Below are 15,388 nucleotides of genomic sequence, written 5' to 3'. Positions count from 1 at the left end.
TATTTTGGGCTCAGAATGGTGATATGATTATTTTTGTTGCTTTTTGTTTATACTTATGTCTATCTTTGGCAGGGAGTAAAACAGAAAATAAAAACTGATAAATCCATGTTTTATCAGTTGCACTGGACAAGGATTCCATACAAGGTTGTTGGCCAGTGGAATATATGTTCTCTGTTTCTCAGGTAGTACATCTCCAAGAAATTCCTATAAACTAACATTTACTCTTAGGAGAAAAACGAGGACAGCAAAAAAAAATCAACTAAAACACCTAGAAATAATGCTCATTCGGAAACAGAAAGCATTTTTTCCACACAAATGTGTTTTTCCTGTAATACCAAATGTTCAAAATATTTTCTTAACAGACTGTCTTTCAACTTGCTTTTGTCACCTTACTTTCATTTAGTAAGGTAGTAATTCCTAAATGGAAATTTTAACTTTTGCCACTGAGCAAAGGTAACTGGGTAAAAAGTCCCACTCATATATGTTGGAAATACTTGATCAAAAATTAATTGTGAATTGGGAAAAAATCTATTTTTTTAATACCTGTTTCACTCTAATCATCAATATGGGCAAAGGAGTCCAGGCTGGGAAGGAGCCTGGACATTTTTCTGTCTCACATGGCACGGGGCCACATGTGGGTCTCTGATTTTTCGTGGAAAATGGAGGGAAACAGTTTCCGCTGTTGTCACACACTCCTGCCCTAGATGGTAGGTGGATGCATGGGAGAAAGGAACAGTTTAAATTACAGCAAAACTTTTCCTCAAGTGTTTATTTTTGAACACTTGCGTGTCACGAAGGCCGGTCTCATGACTTTAAACAAAACCCAATGTCATTGCTTCCATGAGGTTAAAATGAAGTGCAAGAGAAAAATTACAATGACTTTGCCTGCAACAGAAGGAAGGTCAGGCATCGCTTTGGACTGAAGATCGTCTCTGTGGAGCAGCGCCAGCAGCTGATACTTGACCTTTAAATTCCCCAGAGCTGCCACAATTTTGAGGAAGTGGCATTTGTCAGATGGCCAGAGAGGGTGATGCAAAGGCCAGGCTGGTGGCTGGGGGCGGCCATGCGCAGGTCAGAGGAAAGGTGTTTCCTTACAGTGAAATTGTCCGTGTGGTGGGAGAATCCCAGTGAAATGGCAATGGATGGAGGCGCTGTCCGGCGATGAGGCCAAGGGGCAGGTGCAGAAAGCGGGACGCTGTGGAGGGACAGGGAGGAGAGGTGTGTTCTGGCTGCAGGTGAGATGGCAATGGGGACGGCGAGGGAACCCTGCCGCAGGAGCCACCAGCCCCGGGGCCAGAGCTGAGGGACCTGGCCCGGCCCGGCTGCTCCTCCCGAGCTTCAGAGGGATGGAGAGAGGCGGGGGAAGAGGGGGGGAAGGAGGGAGGGATGAGGCGGGGGAAGCCCTCTCCCCGGGCTGGTTGAGGGGTGGGAGGGAAGGGAGGCAGCTCCTGAGGAGGGGAGGAGAAGAAGAGGCAGAGAGGGGATGTTGTTAAACAGTTTCTTACCGTAAGAGGGAGTTGGGACCCAGATCTTTCCAGTTAATCACACAACAAACTTAGATCATCGCAATAAAAAGCTCGGCTCACTCTGCCTCCTCGAGTGACCGGCGGTGCACGGGGTCCCTCCGAGGAGCCATCTCCCCTTCTCCTCCCCGCCAGCCGCCGGGGGGGCCGCCAGCACCATGCGGGCCACCCACCTCCTGCCAGCCTTGCTGCTCCACCAGCTGCTGCTGCTGCCCACCGCCATCCCCGCGGCAGGTCAGTTCTTCTATCACTTCGCTAGCGACCCCCGGCCGCCCCGCAGCCGCAGCACGGCCCCTGTCCCCCGCTCCGCCGCGGCGGGGAGGGCGCTGGGGCGGCGCGCCGGGCGCTGCCCTCAGCTCTGAGCCCGCAGGTCTGAGCCCGCAGGTCTGAGCCCGCAGCCCGCAGGTCTGAGCCCGCAGGTGGGGCTGGCAGAGCCTCGCCCTGCGTGTCCGGGCGGGCTGGCAGCGCCGCGGAGCCGAGCGGAGCCGGCCGGGACGAGGCGCGCAGCCCTGAGGGAGGCAGGTCCCGGCCCGGGGCTGCGGAGGGGCCGCCGCTCCCAGCGCCTGCACCGTGCGGGAGCGGGCGCGGGGCTCGCTCAGGACTGGCAGAGCTGGAAAGCGGGAGAGAGGGGAAGGCAAATCGCATCCTTGCCCAGAGGTGCTCCCTGCCGTTATCAGGATGGGACCGTGTATCCTTAATTTCCAGTGGTAGAATAAATGTTAAATAACAGAAGTTGACAAGGAATACCCAAAGCATGGGATAGTGCATTGCTGAACGGGAATGTCCTTGCTGAAGTTCAGCAGCATGAACGTGCTATTTCCAGACTGAAATACTTGTAATTTCATTAGATGTTCCCGCTGAAATCCGGGAGATGGAGGGGGGGGCAAGGAACGAACAATAAGTAATCAAGTGCTGGATGCTCTTTAGCTGAATTTCTTTCCTGAAGTGTCCCCCCTGGACTGATTATCTGAAGAGCCAACTCTGTGCTTTCTATTGGCCCTCTGGGAAGACGTTTAAGGAAAAAAGTTTGTAAAGGTTTCTACAAACCTTTCCTTCCTTCCTGCAACATTGTTAGGGTCAGACCTTTGCACAGACAGAAACAAAGGACAGGCACAATTCAGGGAAAGAATCTGCCAGGAGCAGGCAAAGCAAGGGCAGGGAACTGTGGCAGCGGGTTCTGGGGCAATATCTGAGGGCATCAGGCGCAGTATGGCATGCTCATGCCTTCCAAGTCATAACTGCTTTCTAGTTAAAGAATAAATACTTTGAAATGGAATTTCAAAGTGGAATATTTTGTGATCTGAGTGGGCAAGTCAAAAACAGACTGGCAGCATCACGTGCAGTAAAACCTGTTGTTTTCCCCCTGCAAGGAAGAATGTGGTTCTGTAGGATGCTGAACAATCTCATTACAGCTTCTGTGCTCAGTCTGCTCACTGAGGATATTGTTTTCACAGGCATTCTTTAGCAGGTGACACAGAGATACAGACACTATGATACTATACTTTTCTGAACTCCTTTTCCCTGTACATGGGAATTTCCAGTTTTTGGACGTGCAGCTTCTCTGAAAAGTGATGACTAGAGCTGGTTAGGAATTTTCTGAGAAAATGTTTTGGGTTTCTTTGACTGGAAAATGCTGATACATCAAAACTTTTCACAAAAATAATTCCTGTTAAAGAGAAACTTTCCTGGGTTTGTTTCCTTCAAATCAAATGGCAGAGAAATAGGCAGCAGGAGACGTTGCCAATAGCTTGTAATTGCCAATAGTGGTAACCTGCTGTTGAGAAACCCTCACCTGTGACAGAAGCTCATCAACTGATGGGCTAATTAAGAAAAAAAAAAAGAGCAAAATAAACACTGCAGACACAATCACACACACACTTTATTCCTTGGGCCAAAAGTACTCAACCAGTCCACAGTCAAGCTCATAATAAGCTAGGTCATGCTTTGTTTTCCTGGTAAGTCAGGGTGCTTTTCTTGAGTGAAAGTCCTTGTTGTTTCTGACTGTAGGCTCTTAGTGCTGGTCTGTGGTTTACCAACTTCAATGAATGTTGGATCTACTTAATATTTTGTGAGGGAGACTGAGAGACACCTTCTGCACTGCCTGTATCAGTACTGGGCTGATGAATAGTGTGGTGCCTTAACCAATGGCCTCTCCAGTTTGGGGGTGAATGGTTCACCTGGATGAGAAGAAAAATCAGATTTCCAAAACTTCATAGTTTTTAGAGTAGGACTTGTTTTCTGACCTGCTCTCGTGGTGACAGTATCTTGATAGCCCTGCCTTTCTTAATTTTCCTCTCCCATCTTCCTTAATATTAATTAATCCTGTTGTTTGCCTTATTGACAAGAAAGATGACTCTTAGCACACACTGCCATATTGCTTGCCTTGTTTTTGAAAGCACACGATCTTCAAAAAGAATGTCTGTATATTTACATGTAGGCAAGGGAAAGTTGTGCTACTTCTTTAGGAAAATACAAATTTCTGGTCAATTTCTGTAAATGATTGCCTTGTAAACATATATATTGTCTTTGTTTGGGATGTTGGATCCTTTTTACTGGGATGTATTTAGGAAAGATTAGGATTTGCCTATATATGATTATTTTTGGATATGAAAAACAAGCTAAATGATGAAAATAGAATTAAAACACAAGAAGTCTTTTTTTAATGCGCATCCATACTTCTAGTGCTGTTCTGTCAAATCTGATTTCAAATGTACATAAGGGTGAATTTAGTTTCTTCTGTGAATGAATATTCTGGGTTTGTAATCTCATGCCCTAAGTTCTATGCAAAGACAATGTCCTGTGTAACAGAAGTTGCTGACTAATGCAGTTGGGTTATATTAAGGGGTAAAGAAAAAGGAGGGTGAAGAAAACACAAGAAATTTAAATGTCAGCAAGCTGTCTATGCTATCACTTTCTGAGTTCCTTTTTAATATATAAAAGATAAGACTGTGATTGATGAGAGATAAATGTGCATGGTTCCTACAGACTGCTTGCCTAGTCATTATCAATATCCTGTAAGTCTCTGTCACTTGCACAGAGAAATTAATCTGTAGCTAATAACTTCATCAAGGAGTTTTCTTTCTTGATCAAATGCTCTTATTATTCAGTATTCTTGGGAAGAACCTCTTTAATAATGTTCATTTAGTGAAACTAAAAATGACTCTTTAATCAAAGCAACAAGTAGATTGGCATGTTGCAAAAGAGTGAATGTTAAAGATTTATTTAAATTAAAGATACATTTTTCTGTGAGAAGACTGTCAGCCAAGTGTGTTTATTCAAATTTATTTAAAGCACATTCTGTAGTTTGGATGATCTGAAGAAGTTGCTAATGAAGATGTGGGAGTTGCTCTTAGTTCCTATATATATTATCACTTAAAGAAAAAAAAATCAAATCCCATAGCCATAATCAATTTTTGAATGTTGTGTATTCCTGTGGTCTGCATAGCTAAGTATATTTTTAAAAATTAATGTGATTTATACTTTCCCATCCCAGCTGTAGATAATCATTATACTATATACTGTCAACAAAGTGAAATGATACTGTGCCAGTTGGAAGAGTGTATTCCTTCTGTTTAATGGAATCCTTTTGGTACTCAGTGCCAGGGGCTGCTTGTTTTGCTCTCACATGTAATACAGCTCTTACCCTGCTTAACAGATTTTCTGTTTCTATTAATGCCATTTTCATAACCAACATAGCAGGAGAATATAGAGTTGAAAGACATGAGATTAAAATGTTGCATAAAACTCTGGAAAACTGACCACTGAAGTCAAGGAAAGGAAAGCCTCTTATTGGAGGAGCTCATCTGTCATTATTGTAATACTTCAGCTGAGGCCAGGGTTGGAAGGGAAATGTGCAGTCTCCCTCAGAGAGCAGAATATCTCCCTTTTGGATCTTTATGCTGAACATTAGTTTGCCACTTAAGCATTTCAGACTTTTCCAAGGAGGTTTAAAACCAGGATAACTGGGCCTCTTTTTGAGTAAAAGCACGATGTGGAACAAAAAAGCATTGCCCTGGATGTTTGCAATTACTTGTACTGGATGAGTATGGAATTTCACTTTCTCCCTATCAGCATTAAGAAGGGGTGGAATGGCAGGGACTGGAAGGCAGCACAGAGGTGAGAATGGATTGATCATGGAGGTGAGAAAGGATTGCTCTCCGTGCTTACTTGGGAAGCAAGGATAGTAGGACAACTGCCATAATGCAGGCAACATTTGAACCTCGCTGTGGGGAAAGTATAGCAGCTAAAAACCCTGGGAAGAAGGGGTGAGGACATGCTCACTGTTACCCCATCTTCTCCTGTCAGCTTTTGTGGCAGTGCCCAGAGGGTTTAGAGCTGTTCCCGAATGTGGTTAGTACCTCCATGCAAAGCAGCACTGTGGAGAAGCAGAGCTGGGAACATGCTCCAGATTAGTCAAACGTGTTGGCAAAATGTAGCTGTAGTTTTCAGTGGCTCGTGGGCCTCCACCCATGTGCTGTCTGGTGAGCCCAGCCGTGCCTGGCAGTGCTCGGTGCTGCTGGCCCAGCTGGGACTGGCTGCTCCCTCTGTCCCCCCTCAGCTCCAGCTTCTCCTATGACTCGCTGCCTTGGCCAGCAGCACTATTTTCATGTATACAACACGAAGCAAGGCTCTCATCACTCCTCACAGGGGCTGCTTTGCTGCTCTGAGCCATCTGGCATTCTTTGTTTTGCCCAGTCCCTGCCCTGCCTGCTTGTGCTTTTCTCCTTACCCCTTGCTGCATGCCCAGAATTCCAGTTGACTGGGACACCATCATAGGGTGTCCCAGTCCCACAACATGCTGGGTGCCTCAAAGGAGACACCAAGTGCTTGTAAAGATTGTGGAATGCAGTGGAAACTGGTGGGGATTTAATACATATGCACAATGTGTAAGAGAGCAAATCTTACCAGGGAAAATCCTCTCAGTCATTTAGCCAGAGGTTAGATACAGTAAGTCAGAGTACAAACTGCTGCACATTTGTTACTGCCAGTGGGTCCCAGCATCCTGCTGAGCAGATAACCTTTTCTTGGAAGGAAAAGATCTGTCCATTTGCAGCTACCATCCAATTTAAGAACACACTGTCAGTCGTTAGCATTACCCTTAGCTCCTTGAGTTTCCATGCTCACCATAGGAGTGGATTCCAAAGGCAGGACTTAGCATGAACATGAAGTTGGGTTCCCAGTTACCTGGCAGTCTTTGCAGTTGCTAATAAGGGGGTGTGGGTGTGTGGTGTGAGTTGCAATGTAAAGCCAAAAAGAAATATCTTTTTGCATTTCCTGAATCTGCTCGACAACTAGACTGAGAGCCAATGTAGAAATACGGAAACCATTATCTATTATATATAGATATTGTATGGATAGTTATATATATTTCAAACTACTTTCTAAAAATTGTGTGGTTTTTTTCCCCATAAGGCTCTTGTGCCAAGAAAATAAATGTCAGAAGTTAAAATATTCACATCATCCTCCAGGTACTTCTGAGAAACATTTTAGTTTTGACAAGCTAGAGATGCCTCCTTGGACAGCTGCTTTTATTTTGGTGACTTTCCATCTATACAGCTGACTGCAGATTTTCTGGGTATGCTTGGTAAACTTCTTTTACGCCAAATTATTGTCTTACATAAATAACTGCATTAAACTTAATCTGGCATTTTAAGCCTATCCAATCTACAAAGTTGTTTTCTTGTGCACAGCTCAGATTGCTCCAGTTTCTCATTATGTTGGTCTGCCTTTCTTCCTTTTTTTTCCCTTTTCCCTCAAATGAGAAGTCATTTGGAAAAGGTGTTCACTTTTTGCATTCTAGCCAGGAATCTGGATATTTCTGATACTGAAACAGGCAGAAGGAAAAGTCAAAGTAAATGAAAGTAAGTTAAAAGTGTTGAGCACTAATTCTTTTTGTCAGAGTGATTTTGTTATGACTTGGTTTGAGACAAAATTGCCTTGAATGTATTTATTGAAGAAGTGCTTTTGAATGGTTTGCACAGATTGCAATCCTGTGATGACCCTATTTATGATGTTAGGATTAACATTCATCTTTAACATCCTTTCTTTTATTTCTGTGACCACACTGTTAACTTAAGCATGTTGTATCCAAAAGCATTTAGTAACATCTACTTTCACCATCTGGTGAAGATTGGGTTTGTTTGTTTTTCTTTCTTTCTTGATGAAGACAGTATATTTAAACTATCATACTGAGGAACACACCAGAATACAGTTTACCCCAATGTTTTATATCATTTAAGAAGCATTGTCTTGGAAAAACTTTATTAAAACTATCCTTTCTATCATATTTTATAGACAAGTTAAACACCTCACTGTATTTGCATACTGGTTCAACCCATGAGAACTGTTGCTTTTTTTCAAACCCCACTCACTGATTTTTTTTTTGTTACACAAGTTCTGCCAAATTCTGTTTTATGTACATAAACATACTTTGTTTTTAATTTTCTTATTAAATTGTCAATGTTTACACTGGGATAAGCATTCTGCTTTGATATATCTGACACTGTGATAATACATTGTTTTGCAGATTTTTGCTTTGCATTTTTTTTTCCCATTCAGAAACTTATGGATATAAGTTACCATGCATTTTTTGTCCATTATACTGTCCCCTGAAAAAATGTTTGATATGTTTACTGTATTGAACTGTGCTTTCCTACATTTATTTCAGGTGTGTTTAAAGTTGAGGATTTTTTTTTTAATTAAAGATCTTTGATATGATGGTAGATTTCTGATTTCCCCCCACCCTGTGCCCAAGTTTTAAATCACATGATATTCCTCTCTCATAATTTTTTTCCTAGCTCATTGGGAAAATCCAGTTTTCTTTATCTTGCAGTGATGATTATTTACAAAATTAAATTAATAACTAATCTCATTTTAGCATTCTGACCTGGTTATCAATTATAACATAAATAAGTCAATCTCTAATTAGTCCATCTGTTAACTTCTCAAGGTCAAGTGGCTTAATTTCATTACAAACATGATGCAAAATATTAAACAGAGATCTAATATTCTAGTTGATACTAAAAACAGCGCCTATGTCTGTTTTATATTTCTAAAGTAATTGTGTCACTTTATATGACCATTTTTCTTCACTGGAATATATTTTGAATCATCAGCATCTCTATGCTTCCTGCACAGCATGTGGATAATTTCCCTCTTTTAAATATTTCTCCTCATGTCATGTTGTTTTATCTTTCATTCTCCATTTGGAAGGACTGCAGTTGATTCCTGCAGTTCTCTGACAGCATCTGCTAGTCTAAGAAATTCAGGTATCTTAATTATCTTCATTTATTTTCCCATATATTTAGTTTATTTCCAACATCTGACAAACAAAGTGATGCTTTTAGGTGAGTGTTCATATTTCTTAAAAACTGGAAGTTATAAAAGGTCCCCGCACAGTTGAAAGTTTAGCTCAAAAAAGCAAATAAATATTAAAATGCTCAAGTTCTGCAAGTCTAAATAAACAGAAAAGGGAAATAAAACTCAATCACAAAGAACCAAGTTTTCATTAAGAACCTCAATTAAAACATAAACATTAATTTAAATGTATTTATCTTCCCATTTGGAAAACCTGTTGTTAAGTTTGGATGGTTTTGTTGTGTATAACAAAGTGGGATGTAAAATTAAAAAGAAACAAGAGGAATAAGTTTTCTTACATAATCAGGAAACTTCAAGGTGTGTTTCTTTAAGAAAGTACCAACTTTTGCATGGACTAGAGGGAAATTTGGAAACCCTGGAGCTGACATGCTGAGTGCATCATAACTGATATTTAATAAAAGATTTCTAGAGCCTGCAACATGTCCATAGAAGTAGAAAATTTTCCAGGGGAAGCAGCCAGTATGCTCCAGTTGTGCTCTGTAATACCATAACTTTGCAGCCTAAAATGTACATCTTTATTAGAAAAAGCTGGAGTGGTGGAGGAAGGAGAAAGGGATTACCCATGAAGCAGATAAATTCAAGTAATCTCTTTGTAAAAAAAAGTAACACAAGTAATGTTTTGATCTCATTGTAATGAACAAAGATGATCTTTGGGCCTCATGACACCCTGTGTGCTATTTTGATTACCATAAAAGTGGTATTGTATTTGCTGTAGCAGGTTTTTTACTACTACATAGATAATGCAAAACCAAATACTTTTTGTGATCATACTAAGACCTGAGGGTGTAAAATGTGAGTTGCTTAGGTGTTTGAACTCTAAAAAACCTGGAACTACTGAATTTCTATACTCTCATATAACTTAGTATCAGAACAGTTTTGTTCTGCAAGGTGTAAATTGGAATTTGAGATACAGAACATAATCAAGTGGTTACAGAACTGAGTGATGTGGTGCTTTGGGAAACCAGAGCCCTTTTTTGGTGTGGGACACATGGCCAGAAGGGAAAAAGCTATACTGCTGACATTTTTCTGTCAGCCCAGTGATTACAGAATACCTGGAGAGAAAGAGACACCAAAACACAAACACCTTTGCTGATTCAAACCAGTTTCTCTTGTTAATCAAGAAACTTTCTTTCCTTGCCATTGCATACTGTGGCCTCCATTGCTCACAGTTCTCTATGTTACTGGTTCTGTTTTGTATAAATATAATTAAAATTACAGTGAAGCAGGTTCTGGAACACAGGCACTGGACCTTGCTGGTGAGTTTTCTTACAAAAATGCTGTAGAATGCCAGTTTTCTTTATCTCTGATTATTGAGACTATTTGGCATGGACTGGAACTGCTCCAAGAAAAGGTATTGTTGGAAATCTTTCCTCCAGGTGCCCCATAGCAGTCTCAGTCAATGATTCTTATCTGAGAAGACTGTTCAGAAACTTCATTTGAAAATCTTAGTAAGGGAACTGAAAGGTGAGTTCTTGTAGCTCCAAGGTAAATGTCTTTCCCTGTGAGGTACCTCTTAAGTAAATATTTAAAGTCTTTTATGAAAATGGGAACACCAGCAGGGAGACTGGAAATCCCATATGAGGTTATGGAGCACTTGTCCAGTGCTGCATCCTACTAGAGCAGATGTGTCATTTCCAATTTCCTTGGGCACTGACTGAGCTTATCTCTTTTCTGTTCAACTTCATGTTAAGAAACAGAAAAAGGCACCATCCTCACCATTTTAAGATTTTTTTAAGTTGACTGGAGAAATATTTTTAGTTAGTGGTTGTTTCTGTTGAAGAAAAAAATGTTGGTTCATATTTGACTGAATTCCTTTGTGTTTGAATCAGCTGCTAATATTTTCAAATTTCAGTGGAATGTCAGACTTCCCTGGTAATGTGATATGAAACTACAGAAAACATCAGAGGACATGGCCCACAAAATGAGAAGAAATCTTGATTAATCAAAGTTAAAAAAATTGAAATGAATGGCAATCACCAATTAGTTGCATTGTTTGCATACTGCATACTAACCTTTAATGTGGGGCATGCCTAAGACACTGTTTGAGTTAACTTTTTATTAATAAAGGCACCTAATTTGACACAAAAAGAATAATGTTTTCATATATTTTGTTAGGAGAATTGTTAAAGTAGTGCTTTGCATTATTCTGATGTTTCTAACAGTCACACCACAGATGCACTTGGCCCTTTGCCTCTTGGATTATAGGCAAGACATAGAATGTTGTTGTTTGAAAGCTAAACTAATTCAGGCTGTTATGAATTGCTAAATGCAAGATCAAACCCATAATCCTCTTTGGACAACTGCTAGGAAAAGAAGGACAAAAAGAAAAAGCAGAACTCTGCACCATATTTTTCAGGCAGAACAGAATTTCTTGATTGTTTAAATCATATTCTTGCATGCTGGCTGGTGATTTTAAGAAGCTGTTATCTTGGGAATTAAGATAATGACACTTATCAGTAGATGGGAAATGTTAGTATCAGGAACTGAAAGAAAACACTTTTTGATATTCCTCTACAGATTCTTACCACCACTTGACATAAAAGTCTTGGCTGAGACAACATAAAAACTAACAAGTATGTCTTGGAAGATAATAGATTGAGAAATGCACCACAAAAGCTTTATGGAAGATTTGTTTTTCTGTGGTTGACTTAAGGGGTAAATGCAATTCTTTTTGAAGCACTTTGTTTCTATCACAGGTATAACAAAACAAACAAACAAAAAAAAAAAAGCAGCTTCAATGTAGACACAACCATTTCCAGTAACAGGTTCAGGATCCTTAAGATGAGAACATTACCATAACATTTCTCTAAGCAGTGATTCATTTTGGGTGCATGTGCACTGCACATATAGAAGGCTGAAAATGCTTAAGAGAGCTGATAGGAGTCACTAACACAACACCAAAATTATTAGCATTGGATTTTTTGATCAAAAGCATCTTCATATGATAATAATAGTTATATTTAAAGATAAATCAGCTATTTTCTTAACTTTTCTGTGACTGGGATTAAAACTGTGAGTTGTTAGATGCTGCGGAGTGGCATGGTTTACTTTCATCAGTTCAAAATGAAAGGAGGATGAGGGAAAGATTATTTTATAGGAATATTATAGCAGAGTTATTTTGCTCCTTTGTTTTTCTTCTTTTTTTAAAAGCTGAAGATTGATGAGGTCTAATGTAGATGTCTTTGTGATAGTTCTAGATGTTTTAGGGATAACTCACCACTGAGAGGTGTGATTTAGCTGAATCCAGTGCAAATGTGAACTCAGTGATCAGGATGGAAGTTCTGCAAATGGAACACTCCTAAGGTCTCTTTGGGTTTCCAGTACATGGGGCTGGCAGTAACTCCTCCAGAGCCTCAGCTATTGCTATTTGCATTTATTCTGGGCTTCTGCAGAGTGCACCAAGCAAAACTTTACTGGCCTAAGTGCACTCTGCATGTGCATGAGGATCTGTTCAGAGCACTGGGCTGAGGTTTTGTCTATTGGATAACCTCTGGTGAAATTTAATAAATTGAACCGGAGCATTTGTGTTCTATTATTGTTGCAGAGTCTGTAGAGAAAAATGAAAGGACAGCTGTGAATACAGTTACATGGGAAGAAGTTACGGAAAATAATATTATCTACTCTGTAAACTAAGGAGGAATTTATTCACCTAACCTTACGTGGATAAGCCATCTATTCCAAAAAGATCATCTGGGATCACTGAGTGAAATAGGAGAAATAGATCCACAGGGCAATTTATTCTCTCTATGTTACTCATCTGACAGAATAGGGACGGTTATCTCCAGATGTGCTCATCTGTCTTCAGAGACAATGGAATAGCCTTCACTGGTAGACTGGTTTTCATGGAATGTAAAGCAAAAATATAAATAAATATTGGGAAAATTCTGGAATTTTCTTGCAGATATCAAAGACCTTTCCACTTGCACTTTAGCCAAACATCTTTAGCCAATCTTCCTCCCTCCATTCGATACCTCTGACTCTGGGCTTTTCAATAGAGACATGGAAACGAGATCATTGTGTTCATTTTTGCAGGAATCTTTGCAACACTACAGACTATTTCCATGCTATGGCCTCTGTCTGACCTTATAATCTTTTCTGTGAGCTACGACTCTACATCAGTCACACTTATAGTGGACACAACACTCACACTGAGACTTCACTGGAGCAGTTAGATGATTATTTTGTGTTACTTCCAGAATCCATTTTTTTTCACAATTTGTGATAAGTGTATTGTTTTAAGAACTGCTTTTTGCATTCAGCAAGTGATGTTCTTTTTCACTTGAGCTTCTCATGGAAATATTTACAAGATCTCAGGTAATTATTGGGCATATTTTGCAGGTTCTGAAAAAAATTTACAAAGCATGAGAACTTTTCCTTTTACCCTTTTACAGCATTGTGCAAATTTTATTTGAAACTGGTTTTGCTATATTTCCTACTATTTTGGTTTTTAAAATAGAAGTCATTGTCTAAAATAATCAATTCTTCTGCAGTATATACTTATACCCTATTTTTGTGAGATTCTCTATGCTTTAGGTTCTGAAGATAATTCCTAGAAAATATTATCCGTATCTAATGCCATCCTTAATCTCAGCATTCTTCTTAAGAATATTTTTTGTGGTTTTTTTCTTCTTATTCTTTGTTTCTTTTTTTAGAGGGCAAAGGCAAAAAGAGAAATCCTCTTCATGACTTCAAAAAAACAGGAGAGTTGATGCTCATTAAAGTAAACAAAACACTGGAAGTAAAAACGAAGTTGTTAAATACCACAGAGCAATGTGCAAAGAGATGCAGCAGGAACAAGGGCCTTTCCTTCACTTGCAAGTAAGTTATGTATCTCTTTTGTTTGTTTTTTTTCCCTAAGGAAACAGGTATAACAGGCTTTGATCAAAGATCTCTCTGTGATTGTCATCAATGGTAGCTTGTACTGAGAACAACCTAAAGATTGTGATTTTTGATTTCAGTGACCTTGCTCTACCTGTCCAGAGAGTGTCAGTCTGAGGCTTTATCTGAGTTGTCTGTCTTCTTAGCTTGTCCAATCAGTAATCTTTTCCATAACATAGCTGACAAAATGTACTCATGTTAAGATGCTGATCACTTGGGCTGCAATGTAGCATTAGGTGAACATTTCTGAGATTTTCAGGTTTCTTATAAAGTGTTTATTGTCACACATCACAGCTGCAGTGTTTCAGCACCACTTCAGACCATATTCTGTCTTCATTCTTTGCACATTACTCCTGCTGAAATCAATGAGACCCTCACACATGGAGCCCAGATACATGCCCAGCAGAAGTTCACTGGCAAGTACTGTGAATCTGATACAATGGGATCAAACCTGGGCTGTGGATTGCTATCCTTCAGCATCTGCTGTCTTTTAGAAACATATCATGCAGCTGATCACTTGTCTGCCTTTTACACACTCTCCACTATTTTTTGGAACAAATCAATATCATTTTTCTGACATATTAGACCTACATGATCCCCCTGGCCTCTCTTAGTCTAGACCTTTAGCAGTCAATGAAAGGCATTGCAGAAGATCTTGGAGAGAGTGGATGACTTCTGTACTGGTGAGTACTGGGCTAAACGTGAGCCTGAACTTGAAATATAAAACAATTTTGACAATTGGCACAATGGAAGCTAGATGAAATAAGACAACAAATATTCTTCCTTGGCAGAGAAGGTTCTCAACTGTGATTAAATCCTCCAGTAAACCTGTAATACCATTGTTGCAAGATCTCATTTGTATCATTCTGTACTCTGTTTATATGTGTAAATAATGAGCAGAGATAACTTTTTTCAGATAGAAAATATTTTCCAGGCACTAACACTTTTCACCTGGTACACCTGGAGGCCCTATTGGCAGGGCTTCCACTGATGTCATTGCCAAAAGGATCAGGTTGTATTCAATACAGCAAGACATCCTTGAGTTCTGATGAGCAGCAGCAAGAAGTATTACAAAATTAAGTATCACAGTATAAAGCAAATTCTGAATAACTCCAAGAAAACAACAATTTTATATTCTAGCATCAGTTTAGGAAAACTGTCTCAAGCCACTTGTAGTTGCTCCAGATGCTATCTTTTGTGTTCTGAAAATAAAGAGCAAGTTAATATATGTGTCTAGTCTCTTTTATAATACAATTAATTTAGAGTCTCTCAGAATTTTTAAAATGTTCTCATGTTTTGTAGTTTTTTTTTTTTTACAAAGTGTCTGATGGATATCTCAGGGGGCAATTTCTCCCTTAATGAATCAATGGAACAACATAAAGGAGACATGAAGGACTTTGAGAGTACAGCTTGGAAAAGCCCTGCTCGCAGATAACAGAATGGCAATCTGTCATGCAATTACGTTACACTGAGTCTGGAGAAGAATTGCAGATCCTGATGACTTACTCTCTGAATTCCTGCTTTCCCTGCTGGGCTTTTAGCAGGGAAGGTGCTAAAAACCTGCTTTAGCAGAAGAGATGTAGGTGATGAGGTCTTGCCTGTGCTACCAT

General features: G+C 39.9%; 1 protein-coding gene across 3 annotated transcripts in view; it reads left to right on the top strand.

Annotated features, from left to right (window-relative positions):
• Positions 1–1,515: 1,515 nt before the first annotated feature.
• Positions 1,516–15,388, top strand: part of HGF (hepatocyte growth factor) — a 55,440-nt gene continuing 41,567 nt past the window's right edge. For all 3 annotated transcript variants that reach the window (XM_063155618.1, XM_063155617.1, XM_063155619.1), the window contains exons 1-2: positions 1,516–1,757; positions 13,553–13,718. In XM_063155618.1, coding sequence (XP_063011688.1) covers positions 1,682–1,757; positions 13,553–13,718 — 242 coding nt within the window. In that variant the 5' untranslated portion in view covers positions 1,516–1,681. The remainder of the gene's footprint in view (positions 1,758–13,552; positions 13,719–15,388) is intronic.

The sequence above is a fragment of the Melospiza melodia genome, chromosome 4, assembly GCF_035770615.1.
Source record: "Melospiza melodia melodia isolate bMelMel2 chromosome 4, bMelMel2.pri, whole genome shotgun sequence".
Classification (NCBI taxonomy): Eukaryota; Metazoa; Chordata; class Aves; order Passeriformes; family Passerellidae; genus Melospiza; species Melospiza melodia.
This window is presented reverse-complemented; position numbering and strand designations above follow the sequence as displayed.